Source organism: Pangasianodon hypophthalmus, chromosome 28, assembly GCF_027358585.1.
Source record: "Pangasianodon hypophthalmus isolate fPanHyp1 chromosome 28, fPanHyp1.pri, whole genome shotgun sequence".
NCBI lineage: Eukaryota > Metazoa > Chordata > Actinopteri > Siluriformes > Pangasiidae > Pangasianodon > Pangasianodon hypophthalmus.
Window position 1 is genome coordinate 7,008,928 of NC_069737.1, and position 17,401 is coordinate 7,026,328.

At 36.7% G+C, this 17,401-nt stretch overlaps 1 protein-coding gene across 2 annotated transcripts; it reads right to left on the reverse strand.

The window, feature by feature from the left end:
• Positions 1-795: 795 nt before the first annotated feature.
• Positions 796-15,548, reverse strand: ltb4r2a (leukotriene B4 receptor 2a). Of its 2 annotated transcripts, none has more exons than XM_053231170.1 (5): positions 15,303-15,548; positions 5,457-6,038; positions 4,355-4,555; positions 4,183-4,220; positions 796-3,456 (listed from the first exon to the last, which is right to left on the reverse strand). In XM_053231170.1, the coding sequence occupies exons 2-5, from the start codon at positions 6,003-6,005 to the stop codon at positions 3,159-3,161; spliced, it is 1,086 nt and encodes a 361-aa protein (XP_053087145.1). In that variant the 5' UTR covers positions 6,006-6,038; positions 15,303-15,548; the 3' UTR covers positions 796-3,158. The 2 variants fall into 2 exon arrangements, with proteins under 2 accessions (XP_053087145.1, XP_026798701.1); XM_026942900.3 differs by having other exon boundaries at positions 797-3,456; positions 5,424-6,038; positions 15,303-15,547.
• Between the last annotated feature and the right edge of the window lie 1,853 nt (positions 15,549-17,401).

A 17,401-nucleotide genomic window follows, 5' to 3' on the forward strand; every position in this document is an offset into this window, starting at 1 on the left:
AGTCTATCCAGTTAGTCTGCTGTGTACTGACTGTAAAATCCTGTCAAAGACGCTGGCAAATAGACTAAGAAAAGCAATTGGTCAAGTTGTGCATAGTGATCAATCATATTGTATTCCTGGTAGATCAATTAAGCATAATATTTCATTGATTCAAGACTATGGACTTGGACATCTCTACTTCACTGGCTATAAAGTACGGTCTAATTTCTTTAGACCAAGAAAAGGCATTTGATCAGGTGGAGCACCAGGACCTGTGGAATGTTCTCCAGGGGTTTGGTTTCTCCCCTGGTTTTATTGCCATGATCAAGGTGCTTTATAGTGACATTAAAAGTATGCTGAAAATCAACAGTGGTTTAAGTGCTTCCTTTTCTGTGAAACGTGGTAAAAAGGCAAGGCTCTGTAATGTCAGGGATGTTGAATTCCCTGGCTGTTGAGCCATGGTATGCCAGATAAGAAAGCAGATAGCAGGCGTTAAGTTAGCTAAAAATTGGCAGGCAAAGTTGGCCATTTATTTCAATAGAATGAAAAAAATAGAAGGAATTTTCAACTGTGATTGTTTGTCAGTATTCAAGGGTTTGGTCAAAGCAAGGATAATGATGGAATATAAATATTATATTAAATGGAAACATTTAAAAGTATGGGATTTTGCTGTTTTATTCTCTCTAAATTATGGAAAAATAACTTTTGTAAATGGATTTGGATGAAGAAGTGAAAATAATGTAAAGCACTTGTATGAAAGAAAAATGGCTTTAATAAAGTATTTTTAAAATCTAATCTCTCTCTCTCTCTCTCTCTCTCTCTCTCTGCTGACACTGAGGATTTGCATCTTCTTTCTGTATGTTGAAATTCTGTTGTGAACTCATGCACTCAGCGTACATTTACTTCCTCTTCTCTTCTTCTCTTGAGCTCTCCTGTATTGCACACACATGCAGAAATATTTCACTTCCTGGACAGTTGCTCACTCATCAGAGCATCCGTGGTTCTGTCCTGACTCGCACGAATTGCAAAACATAACATCTGCTTTTTTCTTTTTTTCACTTTTCTTTATAAAACACATTTAGAGTTTTACGGCATTTTTATTGGCTCACACACACACACACACACACACACATTATAGAAATACAAGTCAGTGAAATATTCTGTTATTTTTACAGTAATAAATGTATTAAAAAATCTTTACACATAAATCTTCGTACTTCAGCAACAACGTCACTAATTTCACTCTTCTCACTGAGTCCACTTTATATCATCATTTACAGCATCATTTATAACATCATTCATAATGTCATTTTTCTAACGTCAATTATATCATACTGCTCAAACTCAATCAGACTTGAGAATCCGAGAATGAGCGAGAAAGAACTTTTTTGCCCAGATTTTTATTATCAAATCCTAAAAACAACCTGTCACTAACAGACTGATGATCTGACAAGTCCAAAATTAATTAAATAATTTAAATTATCAAAATAAAATTATAAAATTATATAAAATAAATTTTCTTTTGTTTTAATCATTCAAATCCTCAATAAAATAAAATGGCGTTATTCCTTTATATATCATTTAATAAAAATTTTTTCCTTCCAGCCCACGATTTTGGCCACGCCCCCTCATTACCTTATATGTGGTGAGGAGAATGGGGAAAGTAGACAATAAAACTAGTCATTAAATTATTAATCAATTAGTAATTAGTAATACAATTTTACATTTAATTTATTATATTTATTGATGGTTTAGAGACATTAAGAAATAATTAAATTAAATTTTTCTCTCTGGCTAAAATAGCAATACTGTATATTATATGGAATATATAGAATATCTACATTTTATGTAGATTTCATTTAATTGTGTGACTCCCTGGAAAAAACACTCACCAGCCACTTTCATGCATTCATGCAATTATCCAATCAGCCAATCATGTGACAGCAGCTCAATGCATCTTTACATGACACAGAAACTGTTGATCTGAAATGCCTCGTTGATGAGAGTGGATTAGATGAGCATGGCTAGACTGGTTCGAGCTGACAGGAAGTCTATGGTAACACAAATAATCACTCTGTACAACCACGGTGAGCAGAAAAGCATCGCAATACATCGCACTTTGAGGCAGATTGCCTACAACAGCAAAAGACCACATCGGGTTACTGTCCTGTCAGCCAAGAACAGGAATCTGGGCTATAGAGGGCACGGGATCATTGAAACTGGAAAGTGAAGATTGGAAAAAGACCAGATGATCTTTTCAATCAAACAATCTTCATCCTATTAAAGTTCCTATTAAAGTGGCCAGTATATATACACTGATCAGGCATAACATTAAAACCACCTACCTAATATTGTGTAGCAAAAACAGCTCTGACTCATCGAGGCATGGACCCCACTAGACCTCTGAAGCTATGCTGTGGTATCTGTGGTAACACCCATCAATGAGCCTTGGGTGCCCATGACCCTGTCTCTGGCTCTCCAGTTGTCCTTCCTTGGACCACTTTTGGTAGGTACTAACCACTGCTTACTTTGCTAACCACCGCTTACTTATATTGATATTCATAATGTTTGAGAATATTTATTTCAAATTGAGAAATTTTACACTGATGACTTTTACTCACTCTTTCTAAGTGCTATAAATTGTCTTCTCTTCATCTTTTTGTCCCAAGGGTACACAAACTTTTGCTCTCACCTGTATGTTTTGTGACTATTAGTGATATTTTGGGATTCCATATTTTCCACTGGTGAGAATACAGTTTGTAATTCAGCTGTAATGCAGTTCAGTTTTTTTTCTAAATCATTGAAAGATGAAATCTAGTAGTGTGAAATGAAAAAAAGGTAAATTTAATCCCAAAGTGTGCTGAAATCAGATGTTTTGGATTGAAATACAGCATTTATCCAGAGCATCAGGAATTTCAGCTCTTTGCTGATCCACTTAACTTGAGTGACAAGCGAAAGAAAGGTTTTTGTTGCCACCTGATGGACAGAGAAGTGAACTGTGAGAGATCAGCGGTCCAGTGAAACCCTGAAGCAACGAAGCAGGAGCTTTCACTGGGAGGCAGTCTTCGCCTGATCCAGCCAGTCGCTCTGTGATATCAGAATAAAACTCCTCATGACCTCATAGGATGTGCTTTGAAACTTTTTTTTCCTCTTTTTTTTTATCCTGGAGGTTTCATACCTCACTGTTTCCCATTTTGTATGCTCGCCCCTTTGGCGTTAACGCAGGTGCTTGCGCTTATCGTGGATTCAGACTCCTTGTCACGCAATCCTTCGTTTTCTCTCATCTCATTCTGCTGGTTCTGAGATTTACGAGATGCTGAATCACGTCCTGTGGCCTCGAAGAGACGAGCCATGAAGCCCAGACCCGCCCGGCGCATGTACGCCTTTCCTACACACATGTACAGGATGGGGTTAATGCAGCTGCTGATGAAGGCCACTGCAGCGGTGAAGGGTCTCATCAACGTCCGGACTTCACGTCTGAGAGGATGGAGGGAGAAAAGTTTAGCTTGTTAGCTTCATACATATATAGATTTTTGTTCTATGAATTGTAATGGTGATGATACGATCATCCATTTTGTCATATTTCTTCTAGTGAATATACAGAGCATTATGAATTGAATTTGTTCAAACTTGTCTAGGAGCAAGTCGTTACTCATTTTGGAATCAGTGCTAGAGAAAGGGAAGAAAAAGGAAGCGATCATGTACAATGTAAAATGTAAAAGCTGTTTCTGTTGATTTAAAATAATAAATTAGATCCCGAGTAGCGCAACAGAAAAGCGTTTGCTTCCTTGTCAGGAGATTGTGAGGTCAAATCCAGACCATTTGCCACAACCATCCATGTTTAGAGAGCAAACTTGGCTGGGCTCTCTGGGAGGGAGGGAGGGAGGGGCATACTCTCTCTTTCTTGTCAATCACAGTGACACTAGCCAATCAGTCTGTGATTGGCTAGCCATGGAGTCTGTGAGCTTGTGTATGTGAAAGAGGGCAGATAGTGCTTGTTTTCTGAGTGGGTTACATTTGTGACACTGTGTCTCAGAGGAAGCATGTGTGGTTACTAGCTGGGTGGGAATTTGTTGGTGACCAGTTTGGGGGGATGGAAGATAACCTAAACTCATCGGAAATGAAAAAAAAAAAATTGAACACAGAATGATAAAGTAGATTAAATTGAATCAACACATGTATTTACATGCAAGTGCAGCTTACATTTTTCTGGTTTTGCTCTGAGGCAACTCTTCAGTCACCTGCGGATAGAGAGATGTAGAACAAGTTTTAGTTTATTAGGTTTAAGATTTTTTTATGTTCTAATCGGTCCCGATCTAAAGGATTTGGAGGAATCCAAACACACACACACACACACACACACACACACACACACCTGCAGCATGTTGACGAGATGGTACGGCAGCCAAAAGAGTGCGAAGGTAACCACGATGATCAGAATGAGTTTCTCGCTGCGAATGCGTCTCTGAAAGCGTGTGCGGCGAATCCTGAGAAGAACTCGTATATAACTGACCAGAATCAAGCTGTACGGCAGCAAGAAGCCCAGGACCGTCTCCATAGAGTACTGCATCACCGCCTTAAACACACACACACACACACACATGCACACTCACTTAATGAAATGCAAAGCTTAAAGGTGCATGAAGTTCTAGAAAAATAAGTCGCACAATGTAAATGAAGCATAAGAGGTCACATTATGGACAATTCCTAATGAACTAATAATAGAGCATTTTGTTGCCAAATATACATCTTAAATAAATTTTAAAGAATCAAAAATCCTAACAAGAGTATTTAATAAAATATTTACTAAAGGAGTAGCTTTTCCAAGTAGCTAACCAATGTTTTATGTTATTGTTTCTATAGTAACAACTTACACAAGGATTGGTAATGTGGACGTGCCACATAAACAGATTTAAAAACGTGTGTAATCGTTGAGGATATAGTTTTCGGTAAGATGTTTATTAAATATTTATGGAAGGAGTCTCTAGCGTTTTGTAAGAGTCGGTAAATTTTCATACACGGGTTCGTTTTCAGGACAGAGGACTTTAAGTTGTGAGGTTTCTTGGTCACATGACAGACTATGTTTATTTTTCGTGATCTAGCTGCTGTAAAGTAAGTGAGAACCGGAATGTAACTTGTTTCATAAAACATAAATGGATAAAACAAATTGAAAGTAAAGACATGCTGTCTTAAATTAATAATCAGTTGTCAGCGTTGATGTAAGAGGATGTGCTGTTACAGTAAAATAATCGCCTTCAGAGTGGTTACAGTAACTGCACTCCACCACATCACTGATTATTTTCCTATAACGGCACGCTACGTCATGTTTAATTTCATACTAATGTAACATTTTACTTAAGTTAGACATTAAAACTGTTCCATTTTCTTTTTTTTTTTTCTTTTCTTATATTTTTTAAAATGATGATGCATTTTTGTTAGCTCACATATTTGTGCTCGGAGTGTATACAGTCACACACAATTGTGCTGTTTATGGTTTTGACATCTCTAAACACCAAAACGGGCACAGCCAGAGCCAAAGCCAGGATCCAGATCATCAAAAGAGTCCGGATTACAGTCTTGCGCATGCTGAAGGCGGCGAGACGCTGCGGACACACCACGGCCACCAGTCTGTGCAGGCTCATCAGTGTGATCAGGAAGATGGAGGCGTACATGTTGGCGCAGCAGAAGTAATACAGGACCTTGCACATGGCCAGGCCGAAGATCCAGGTCCGCTGGAAGAGGTAGATGATGAAGAACGGCGAGAGCAGCATGAGCATGCCGTCAGCGCAGGCCAGGTTGAGAATAAGCGTGGTGGTGACCGAGCGGCGTTGCATTCGCGCCAAGATGCTCCAGATGACGAAGATGTTGCCAGGAACGCCGATGAGGAAGGCGAAGGTTAGGATCAGAGCTCCTGTTCTGGTTCCTCCGATGCTGCTTAGGATAGTGAGATTGGAGGACGAGGCAGTGGACGTGGGGTCAGAGATGAGTGAAGAGGAACCGAGTCCTGGCATGGGCGTGTAGGCCATGATGATGATGAAGATGATGAAGATGATGAGGATCTGGAAAAAGAAACACATGACAACATGTTAATTCTCACAGCTGTTAATGTGTTTCACAGATTAATCATTGTTAAACCCTACTCATTGGCTAGTTCTCCAACAGCTAGCACTAATATAATAATAATAACAATAACAATAATAATAATAATAATAATAATAATAATAATTTACAGGGTGAAGTAAAAAAACTGAAATAAAGAAAAACAAAATAGTAAAACTGACAAATAACAATAATACAATAAATAACTGCATTACTATAAAAAGATAGAAAAAGCAACAACAAAATATTATATATATATAATTTTTTTACATAAATATAATAATGTATTATATAAATATAAATATATATTTTTTTAAAATACAAAAATTTGGAAAAATATAATAAATGTACAATTATTTTAATTATTAATTACTACTACTAATAATTTTATACTAATATTAAAATGGTCTAAAAGTAACATAAAGAATGTAACATCAGGTAAACAATGAAAGTGAAAAATATGTTTTTAACAGGTTTTTTTTTTTTTGTAAAAAAAAAAAAAACAGTGATATAAGATTTAGAACATGGTTTGTCAGGCAATATGATCCCTTTGAGACACTGAATTTGACCATCACCAGCCAATCAGAAACACAAGCTAATGTAAACTTGATCGAGGTGCAGGCAAGGGATTAGTGGTTAGCAGTCTGTCTTTCTCTAATATTTACTTCAAGCAAGGTCTGTCTCTCTAGGCGGGCTGCATCACAGAATTCCATTAGTTCCATTAAATCACAATTAAAACCCACATCTTATTACCTAAAAGCCATCATCACAGACCACCAGCCTCCTGTAGGGCCAATAAATCCATCTAAAAACCCTTCTGGAGTCACTCATGGCTTGCTTTTAAGACTGTCTACTGTACATTGTAATATCAAGCCATATTCAAAAACAAAATGCCATTAATGACCACTCCAAAACTCAAAAAACCTCTAAGAGCATGTGGAAAAAGTGTCAAAATTCCCAAAAGTTGGAAGTATCCAGTCAACAAATGTACACAAGTGAAAGTCACAAAAGTGTAAGTTTTAAATGTAGGCAAGTATTAAAAAGTAAAAAGTCAATGTTTTTAACTGAAGAAATTATGCAATATCGTGTTTTCATGTGCAAACTCGAACTGTAAGAAGATGATTTTTATTTTAAAGCAGCTACGCTACTTCATTTTACCTGAAAACGTCATTCAATCTCTTTAAGTTTGCTGCTCATATGCTGATTAATGCTGCTGATTAGTGCTACGTAGCTTGCTAATGAATGAATAAGAAGTAAAATATCGTTTGAATAACTAATATTTACCGTGACCTAGTGTAGAATTTGAGCTAATTTATGGAACTGGAATTGATGCTAGTCTAAGCTGACGTTAGCAAAGAAAACAGGCTACCAGCCAGTTAACATTAGCAAATTAGCGAAAGTTACCTCAACGTGTGGTAAGATTATGCTGTCTAGCGAGGCAAAGGAGACACCTCATCGTATACGAGGTAGGGCCAGAGGCGCTCATCCTCACATTCAACACTGCAGTCTGGTAGCTTAAGCATACACAAACACACACAGCTAGCTATAGCGCTAGCTACAACATGTAGCATGAGAATGTCTAATTTGGTCTGAAGTTATGAAGTATTAATGAATTGCCTTAGATAGTGTCAGCATTAAGACTTGGTACTGCCAGTGTTCTTTTTAGAGCAAGAAACAAAAACCACAAAGCTTACGTGTCCTACATTACTTTGGCACGTCAGAAAAACACTATACAGACCACCAAATAGGTCAAAGCCACCACTGTGGCAAAGCAACCAGGCCTCTGTGATATAACAAGAAAAATATTGTAAATAGGTCACGACCGCTATGACGCATACCATACGTCTAGTCCAGAGCAGTTATTGTTTGTGTCAGATGCACCAATGAAGCAAGAACAGAAATAAGATCTGGAAATCTTTCACAAACAACAACTTTCATGCAAGCTTCCATGGAATGACTAATGTGAAGACTGCACTTTAAAACTGCACTTTTTTGAAAATTCTTTGATGGTTTGTTCAATCGTCCCAAATAGACATTTTTTTTAATAGTGTTTGTTTCTGGCTTCCAGATGGCCATCAAGACTGGCGCTACAAGACTAGCTTTTAGCACAAAGATATCCTTTTGTCCATGTTCCTATAGTGTCATAAAGCATATAAACCTCTGTATTTGATCTCACCTGATACAATTCGAAAAGCATTTAAAAGTGTTGGATGATGCTGAACTGGTCGCTACACACTCCCTTGTATAGCATGCTAGTGCTGCATTAACCTCATAGCAGCAGTGCAGATATATATGTTGTAATGTATTTAGGAATATGTGGAATAACAGTCACATTTAAATGAGAGAAAAATGCGGTTGCGTGCAAAAGTTTGCATACCCCTTAAGACAAACTGAAGAAAATGACAACGGCAATAATAAAAATTAATACCAGCAAGATATTTAGTTTGTTATGTTTCACAGATACACCAGTTGATACACTCACAACTTATTTTTTTTTTACATTTTTGTTTGTTTTTGGTAATAGCTAAAATTTCCTTTCTAAATACTCAACACAATATAGAAATAAACCTGTTACGAGACATTTTTGTCGAGACAAACCTGTTACGAGACATTATTGTTTCATATACACTTACATCACTGACTGAAATCTGGCTTGATGTGAAATGCTCAGGAAATTTCAAACCAAGCAATCATAACTACAGGGGAAGTAAACACTTTTCACTTTTAAAAGTGAGCTAATCTTTTCAGGTTCTCTTGCTAGCAGTTTATTTTATAGCACTGTACTGTAAACAGAACGTGGATATTTGATTGGTCAAGGATGCCTATGTTGTGTTTACCCCATGTGTTCATCCTGGATAATGATCTCCTGGAGATAGAACTTTTCATTTTCACATCAAAAAATTTGCAAAACTCGATAATCTTGGGTGCCTGTTAAACCATGTATGCGGAAGAGGGTAGATAGCACTTTCCTCCGAGTGTGTCACGCTGCCCTGTGATGCAGCATGAGCAGCAGTTCGGAAAAGATGTGATTGGTTGGCTTCATGTGTCTCGGAGGAAGTGTGTTAGCCTTCACCCTCCTTGCTGTCGTGTAACGGGAGAGCTGGCTTTTGATTAAATTAGGGAAAAAAAATCCAAAAAAGCTTCGTGTACTTGAATATCCAAGACTCAGTGCATGCATCAGTGATTAAGTTTAATTATATACCTATTAAATATGACTATTGCTGTAAAATAAAGTGCTACTGTTTGTTTATCTTTGTAATATCAGCCATTAAAAAATCCATTAGCCTTCAAGTGCCGCTATCGGCAAAGACGATAAGTGCTTCCAAAACAGCAGGTCAATTATGAGATTGATTTACTTTTTGGAGTACAAATGTGCCCGTTTAAAACACTCTGTCATAATAAAACAATCTAATGGGTGCATCTACAAGATTATCTCAACCAGATGTGGCCAAAAGCCATAATGTAGCAAATGCGGAACATGTGAGAGATAAAAAGCAGACCGAAGCCATATGTGGTAGAGGAAAAAAAATACAGCTGAGATTAAAAAAATGGACTGGTCTGGTAGAAGAGGGGGAAAAAAACAGTTCTCACGGAAGATGAAAGAGGCAGAGCGAAAGTTTGTGTAGAGTGTGGTTAGGAAATGAGTCAACACCGGTGTCTGGAGAACACACAGTCCTTGTGTTTGAAACATGCATGAGTGCATACACACACACACACACACACACACATACACATTAGTCTATTGTATATGAGTTAATGGTTGAGGAACTTATAATAAAACTTTGAATGGTTATTATCATCAGTCATTATCAGGTACACAAGGAGGCTCTACCATTAGTCATTAAAATATTAGCAGCATTGTTTATTTAACAGTACAGCAACTACGTAGTGTTTAATTGGAAAAAAAAAGTAGTAACTTCCTGCTCAACCACTGTGAAACATGATCTTAGCACACTTAGCAAGTGAAACTATCTTGAATATCGTTAGATATATCTAGCTATTCATATTACAAGATTACATGAAACCTATTCCGATTATTAAATCAATTACTAATTTGAAGCTTGAAAATAGTCTTAGTCTAAGTAAGGGTGTAACAACAAACTACGGTCATGATTCGATTTGATTCACGACACTGGCTTCACAATTTCAATTTGATTCGATTCTCAGAATATTTTGAACAAAATTTGTTCAAGCAAAGAAAACTTATGACTGAAAAGATTCTTTTTAGGTTTTATAATGTAAACAATATATAATACAGGTTCACCTTATCTTAAAAATAAATAAATAAATACGTTTATAAATTCTTTCCAAAATTTTGATTGAATAAACAAAAGGGGACTTTGAAGATGATCGACTGAAATATAACCAGCTCTGTAGCAGAAATAGAGCTCCAAAGTCGGCTAAAATGCCGTCCTTCCACAGCCTTTGATGTTGTTTGAAAGCTACTTAAGACCTCTTTTTAACTGTTATAAAGTGATCGTGTGACTGTACAATGTATAACGCTTGTTTGTGGTTGCAGTCTGGAGCTATCAGACTATAGGACTTCAGGTGCAGATCTCACAGGCTCTCCACATACGAATTTGATTATGTGACCATATTCGAACATTACATGAATGTAGATTATTGTAGACATTATATTGTATATTGTTTTGAGTATTGTTACATATTTGTTTCCTGAAATCACAGACACCTTTTTGTCAAATATGGATATTATGTTACTTTTTAATCATTCAGTGGTATATGAACCTGATATTTATCGCATTAGTTATTATGTACTGATAAATTCAACTTGCAAAGTATATACCTAGTGTTACTTACTCGTAAGTTGCACCTTATTAAGTATTTATTTCCGAGCCACTATGCAATGTAGCAACAATTTATTTTTAGATATATAACATTAGAGATTGATGTTACTTAACTTGCAGTTATGTAACATTGCAAAATCTTTGTCTGCAAACCTGATATAAAAGTCATGCAGGTTGTGACAGTGACAGTTTATGTTTCAGGAATGTGGCTTAGAAACATGTAGCATGTTTGACAAACACTTTCACTTTGAATTTTTATCAAATTCAGTGTCCTGTATTAGCGTAAGTGTTGAAGTAGCTCTGAAGCACTTTGATTAAAATCAAATTCACATCAGTCATATCTTGAACATTTTCTTGGAAAGGCAGCTCATAACAAAAAGACTGTAATAGTTTTAAAATATTTTTAAATTCTTTAGTAAAGATCAACACTTTTTCCTCTCAAAATTGTGTACCATTTAAAGATGGTGAATTAGCTGTTACCACAGAAACAACTGAAATTTATCAGTGACTTAACACTGAAATCCAATTCTTCATCTTGCCCACTTGATCCTGCACCCTACATTTCTTCTGAAACTCTGTCATTCTGTCATCTCTGCACCTATCTCACGTCTCATAAACAGATCTCTAGCTTCTGCTTTTCTCCCTTTCCCACTTAAAACTGCAGCAGTAACTCCAGTCCTTACAAAACCTAACTTAGACTGTACTATTCTTTCTAATTTTTGCCCTAACTCTAAATTACTGTTCATTTCCAAAATACTGGAAAGTATTGTTGCCTCCCAGCTACAATCTTTCCTTGCTCAAAATAATCTCCTTGACCCCTTTCAGTTTGGCTTTTGTCCAATCCTTAATACTGAAAGTCAGGGTTGTCAGTGATGTACTACTCTGTGGTGACTCTGGTTCTCTTTCTATTCTTTTGTTACTTAATATTAGTTCTGCTTTCATACTGACTGTCTGTCATGGCTTACTTCTATTCTTCGCTTACTGTTTGAAATCAGGTGTCCCTCAGGGAGCGGTTCTTGGACCTCCACTATATATATATTACACATGCTAATAGTGGACCGGTCTGGAGAGCAGCAAGTTGACCCAAAGGCAATATATACATACATATATATATATATATGTATATATATATATATATATATATATATATATATATATATATGTATATATAGCCTTTGGGTCAACTTGCTGCTCTCCAGACCGGTCCACTATTAGCATGTGTAAACAAAATAAAAAGATGGATTAACTCCTACTTCCTAAAACTGAATATGGATAAAACTGAGATCCTTATTATTGGAACACTATCACTTCCTAAAGATACTCTTTGTGACTTTAGCTGTGATATTGATGGCCCTCTCATTAAACCATCCAGTGCTGTAAAAAATTTAGTCATCATTGATCCCTCCATCACTTTTGAAGCTCATATTAACTCTGTCTCTAAAATTTCATTCTTTTCTCCTTTGTTGCATTGCTCACCTTCGTCCTTTTGTTAGTCTCAAAGATGCCGAAACACTAGTTCATGCATTTATATCTTTGTTTATTATTGCAATACCCTCTTCATTGGTTTACCAGCTAACTCTATTGCTAGGATACAACATATTCAAAATTCTGCTGCTAGAATTCTTATAAATACCAAGCGCTCAGCTCACATTATTGTTTTTCATTTTTGTATGTTTGTCCATGACTGTTCATTGTTTATGTATTGCTGTGTCACTATTGTAAAGTATCCTCAAGCTCTGGAAATGCCTTATATATAAATTAAGTGACGTGAAGTGAATTGAAGTGAAGTGACTTGTGGCCAAGTATGATGACCCATACTCGGAATTCGTGCTCTGCATTTAACCCATCCAAGTGCACACACAAGCTTTTCACCTCAGTCGTGGTATTGAGGGTGGGAGAGAGCGCTGGTCATTCACTCCCCCCCCACCTACAATCCCTGCCAGACCCGAGACTCAAACCCACGACCTTCAGGTTCACCTTCGGGTTACAAGTCCGATTCTCTATCCATTAGGCCCCGACTGCCTAATAAACATAATTGTTGCCTATAATGCCTATAATAAACATATTATTATAAACATATTATTATTTGCTTTGCAGTCTGAGCTCCTGTTTTAGAAAATTAATCAACACCTTCTGACTAATCAGAGACAAGAATTCGTCATAGAAGAATTTGAATTTGGAATGTTTGATTTAATTTCTAAAGCAGCTTTACAGAAATGTGGATTACAGAAGGGGTTTGCGAACATAGATTTTGGTGGTACATGTGAAATTAATGACAACAAACAAAAGTCGAGAGGCTATCAGAACTTGACTTATGCTATACTGTAGGCTACGATCTAGTAAATTTTTAGAGGGATCCCATTACCCCTGTATTAGCAAATGCACTTTGGCTTCCTGTGAAATTCAGGGTTGATTTTAAAACTCTGCTTTATGTCTATAAGACACTTTCTGGTCTCATGCCCATGTGAGGCCAGCTTCTTTAATAGCCACTTTTAAATCTTCTTTGAAAGATTTTTTCCCCTTTAACTTTGGAATAGATCCTTTAATAGGGTGAAATAAGGAAATAATTGATGCTGTTTTACTGTATTTAAAGGTATCTATTATCAATCATTATTATTATTGTTACTATATTTTCTAATATAATTCTGTTATTGCTTATTTGTTTGATTGATTGATTTGTAAAGCACTTTGGGTCAAATTCTGTTGTTCTTTCAATAAAAAAGGATTTTGTACATCACGGACACACACACAGTCTACACTTGTTTCGATTTATTTCTGATTATTTGCTATAAGCTCTTTTTGGGCAATCTGGCAACCCTGTTACATACAGGGAAGTGTGATTCCTGCCCTAATATGCATTTCTGTTAACGCTTGTTTAAGTTCCCATTTTTCTACCACTAGGTGCAGTAATAACTCTATGGAACTATATGATTGTGCAACATCTATAAATGCAAGCAAATCAGTGGAACATCGCAAATAACTGTCAGATAGTGACATTTTCAAAAATGGCTAGTAATTAGTATTTCAGAGGAATTTAAAATGTATGAAAGTGTTTATAGTGTGATTGTAAATCAGTACAGTATCCAGGTGTAGGAGAGTAAAGAATAAACAGTACTGAGTGTGTTGAAGGGAGACTCAGTGTGAATCATTATGATTCAGAGTCTGATTGATTACAGCAGCAGTAATTAGGTATAAATCTACAGTATCCAGGTGAGACTTGGGTGTAGACGTCTTTGACTGTCCACAAATATGTACAGTTCAAACATTTCCTCTCTCTTTATTGTAGGCAAAATGCAGTCATGCTAAATTTGATTTCTGACTTGCAGGGTTTGTGTGCGTTTCTGTCTGATCACCTATTAACCCGAGTAATCAGACGGGTGTTTTAGATTTGCTCTTGTTCCAGTCACCAGATGAGACGGCTCAGACATCTGTGGAAAACAGACTTCTGTGTTTTCTGCTCCTCTGGATTATGATGAAAGATCAGAGTTCTACAGTGGCTTGAGGGCTTAAGGTGGAATTTTCCAAGATAGGTACCGTAATAGGATAAAAAATACACAGAGGAAAAAGTCAGAGGAAGGATTTCTTAACTTTTTATAGGTGTCAGAGCTGTGGAAGGTGTGTCTGTTCTCATGGGTGAGTAAGCAGTGCATGTGTGTGTGTGTGTTTGCACATATAACTGTCTTTAATTAGAAGAACAGGTTTTCGAGCCAGGTTAGACAAACAAGACCAGACTTGAGCAAAACACTGGCTGAGATTTTTTGTTGGGAAATCATACAGATCTTTAAGGTTTCCTTTCCCGGCACAGACTCCAGATCCATCGTGAAGCGCTCACTGAAGATAACTTAGTCAACAAATGAATGTTGAGCAATAATTTGGAGTTTGTACTGCACACTTACCAAATTAATACACACACACTCTTTGTTTGGAAAAACAACCCCCCCAAAAAAGGTTCCCATAGACGCACAACAGAAGAGCTATTATAGGTTTTAATTTTTTTTATGATACATATCCATATTATATCCTTGAAAGATTTTTTTTTATAACTTCCCCATTGTAAAATGCACAATGCAACAAGGAGAGCGCAGATTCTTGGCACTGTGTCACCTGCACTAGCCAGATGTTCAAACAATCATGAGTCAGATATGTGGCAACATCTTAAGCAGGGTTCCAGCCTTCGATATTGGACATTGAGCAAGAATTTTATATTTACACACACCCGCCCACCCCCATACATACACACACACACACACACACACACACAGCAGGAGAATGCTTTGTGTGTGACGTAAATGATGAAAATTCTTTGAGAGCATGCTAACTTCACTAACTATCTTGAGCACTAACTGTGAAGAAAGCAGGAATCTTGATTACTAGACAAGACAAAAACATGACAAGTCAATGTAAGTCTGAGGCTCTCACCTGTTCCTGGAGTTCTGCAGGATGGAAAGGACAGAAAACAGAGAGGAAAAAAAACTAGTCACGTTATCCTTGAGATATTTCTCTTCGTTCTCTAATTTGTATTCGTCAGCTGTTTGTCCTTCCTAATTTTCCCTGATCTCTACAGTCTACACTCCTCCATCTGTTTCTCTATCTCCTTCTCCCTGATCGTCTCTTGTGCTCTCTCATGTTCCTCGTCTATCTGTCAGCTCTGACACATATCAAAATAGGTGGAGTTGCCTTTCCTCCTCCTCCTCCTCCTCCAACTCCTCCTCTTTTTCCTCTTATCTCTGCTGACATCTCTGTGCGTGATTAGGAAATTGGGAAACAGTCCGATTCACTGCTGCGTGTGTGATTTATGACTTATGACTTGTGAGTATGATTTATGACATGTGTGTGTGTGTATATGTGTGTTTATTACATATAGTATATAATTAAAAAAAATAGTAAATTAAAATAATAGGATTAAATAATAGCCATTTCAAATTGTGATTAAAACTAGATGACAATTAAATCTATAGATTTACACAGTCTTTGAAAAGAGCTGAAAGAAAGGTGAAAAGAACGAAATGTTTTAAAATAAGTTTAAAAAATTGATACAAAATATATTTCTGCCAGGTTTGGATTTCAGGTTTTAAAATTTTTTGTTTTAATTTAAAAAAATAAAAGGTACATCCAGTTTTTTGAAATAGAATTCAATCAATTAATTAAATTACATTTTTATTTATTTTCATTTGAACTTAAACCACTCGTGTTAGTAGGAAACCACCCCAACACACACACACACACACACACACACACATCACATCACATAAATGACATAAATCACACGTGCAGCAGTGAATCGTTTCCCAATTTCCCAATCCAATCCCAACTTCCTAATCCCTAGAGGAGTATCACAGCAGCATTAGTCATGATTACTGCAGAAGTGTTCAGGCAAGCAAGATGTTGAGAATTTGATGATTCATTTTTACTCTTAATTTCTAAAATAAATAAATAAATAAATAAATTCAGAGCCGATCTTAATTTGACCTTAGTAAAAGCAAAAGCAAAAACTAATTTCAGGAATTCAGGACTATTTAATGCGCTGAAGTAAATAAAATAAACCACATGGGCCAGTGCTGCTTCAGGAAAATAATCAACAGCGGGGTTGACGTGATGAAGCGGCGTTACTGTTGTCACTGTTGCCATTCATTCGGAAGTTGATTATTTTCCCATAACAGCACATCCCCATGTTTTATTCCAGATTTCAACAAAAGACTGTTTCCATATCAGAAACATCAAGTGCTGCACCAAAACTTTTTTTTTTATTTAATTATTTAATTCTTGACAAGTTCAAGGTATTAAAAAGAAGTTAATTACCAATACTGTGATATATTTGCGTCCCAGCCTCCTGCCCAGAATTCCTGGGAAAGGCTCTGGATCCACCGTCAAGTGCTTACTGAAGCTTTAATGATTAATTAATGATTTTGATTAATGATTAAGTGAATAAATGATTGCAAATTATTTTTTAAAAATTATAATTGGATAATTAAGGGTACTTAGGTTTCAAAAAAATGGGTCTGCAGGGTTAAAGGTTCAATATTTTTTAAGAGCGTAAGGTGATGATACAGAACGATACAGTATTTCTGCCAGGTTTGGATTTCATTTACATTTACATTTATGGCATTTGTGCACAAAGCGAGCTCTATGAAGACATGGTTTGAGAAGGTTGGATTGGAAGACCTCAGGTGTCTCACAAATGTGCTTCTAGAAGAATGGTGAAATTCCCATAAACACACTCCTAAACCTTGTGGAAAGCCTTCCCAGAAGAGTTGAAGCTGTTATAGCTGCAAAGGTGGGTCAACTCCATATTAAACCCTACGGATTAAGAATGGGATATCATTAAACTTTCTCTCACACGTTCACTCAGGTTTGTCGAGGGTGGAGTGGCTGGCTGCCTTATGTCCCGGGGTGCCCTCGTGTCTGTGTCAGCTTCTGGCTCTCCCTTTTAGTTATGCTGTCATAGCTAGTCCTGCCGGAGTCCCTGCTTGCGCTCTGCACGCAAAGTACATTGTCCTTAACCATTAGAGGACAAAAGC

Coding starts and splice junctions, on each gene's coding strand:
- ltb4r2a (XM_026942900.3), bottom strand. CDS start 6,005: ATGGCCTACACGCCCATGCCAGGACTCGGTTCCTCTTCACTCATCTCT. Junction 4,556..5,423: donor TACACTCCGAGCACAAATAT/GTGAGCTAACAA, acceptor TGTGTGTTTAAG/GCGGTGATGCAGTACTCTAT. Junction 4,221..4,354: donor ATCTCGTCAACATGCTGCAG/GTGTGTGTGTGT, acceptor CTCTATCCGCAG/GTGACTGAAGAGTTGCCTCA.